Genomic DNA, 1,073 nt, shown 5'->3' with positions numbered 1-1,073 from the left:
TTCGTGCATCTCGTTTTCCAAAGGTGACAGCCGTCTCCCTCTCTTCGGACCCAAAACAAGACCAAAAACAAACTTACTTATAGACGGCTCGCTTGTCAGCCTCGAACTGCGCCTGGTCGTGGTAGCCATGGTGGTCGGGCGGCAGAGGCTGGCCAGAGAGGCACTGTTCGTGGGCGTTGTGGGCGGCGGCGTGGGCGGGGGGAACAACAGGTTGCGGCGTGGGGGCTGTAGCACCACCCACGGCAGCGGCTCCAGTCGAGGGCGGGCCCCCACCACCCCCTCCTTGCTCAGGATACCCGGCTGTCATCATTCTGGCGAACACCACCTAGTCACGACCCAGCGGCCTGCAACGACAACAAATGCCATTTAGACTCGGCTCCAATCTCTCACGCGCTAACATTATGTCGCGCTATTAACGTAATGTGTGATATTAGTTCGGTTACAAAAAAGAGAAATAAAAATATGAAAGCCATAAACATTTGCGTCAATGTTAATCATAACATTGCTTTATGAGACTGAAAATATATACTGCATGTATATAGCAATTCATATGACATTCAATGAATTTGACATTTACTCATCTTTACGAGCTACATTAGGTAATGGGAATATTTCCTGGGTATTTTCAGACAGGATTTTTAGGTCTACTCCATGTTACACTTAACGCAGCTTATTTTGTGCCCCGAATTGCCCAAGACTATGAAATAAAGCTTTATTGGTTCATAATTAAATAAACATTAGCTGTCACAATACGTCATATCACAGTTTGAGTGGATAATGCAGTTATTTGCAGCTTAATAGCTGGTACGCATGTGAATGAGCTGTAGTATTTTCACTTGAAGCTCGACTAGTTCAATTATTTAAGGATACTGTGTATTAATCAAAATCTCTTGACAGAGGACGATATCCAATTAAATCAATAAAACAGCCTTTATGTCGAATGCTTTTAACAAAGGCCGGTCAATCACACTAGTCTCATTTATATAACGCTGCCCTCAAGCATCTGACATGCACCACTAATTAAACATGGCTCCGAAATTCATACAAACACACAAAGAACAGCATTAAATTTG

General features: G+C 44.0%; 1 protein-coding gene across 1 annotated transcript in view; it reads right to left on the bottom strand.

Moving 5' to 3' along the window:
* Window positions 1-1,073, bottom strand: part of LOC119589322 (homeobox protein homothorax-like) — a 211,183-nt gene that overhangs the window by 78,177 nt on the left and 131,933 nt on the right. The window contains exon 3 of the mRNA XM_037937943.1: window positions 78-344. Within this exon, the coding sequence (XP_037793871.1) occupies window positions 78-310 (233 nt within the window). The 5' untranslated portion in view covers window positions 311-344. The remainder of the gene's footprint in view (window positions 1-77; window positions 345-1,073) is intronic.

The sequence above is a fragment of the Penaeus monodon genome, chromosome 25 (assembly GCF_015228065.2).
Source record: "Penaeus monodon isolate SGIC_2016 chromosome 25, NSTDA_Pmon_1, whole genome shotgun sequence".
NCBI lineage: Eukaryota > Metazoa > Arthropoda > Malacostraca > Decapoda > Penaeidae > Penaeus > Penaeus monodon.
The sequence above is the reverse complement of the archived record's forward strand: the minus strand, read 5'-3'. Positions and strand labels throughout refer to the sequence as shown.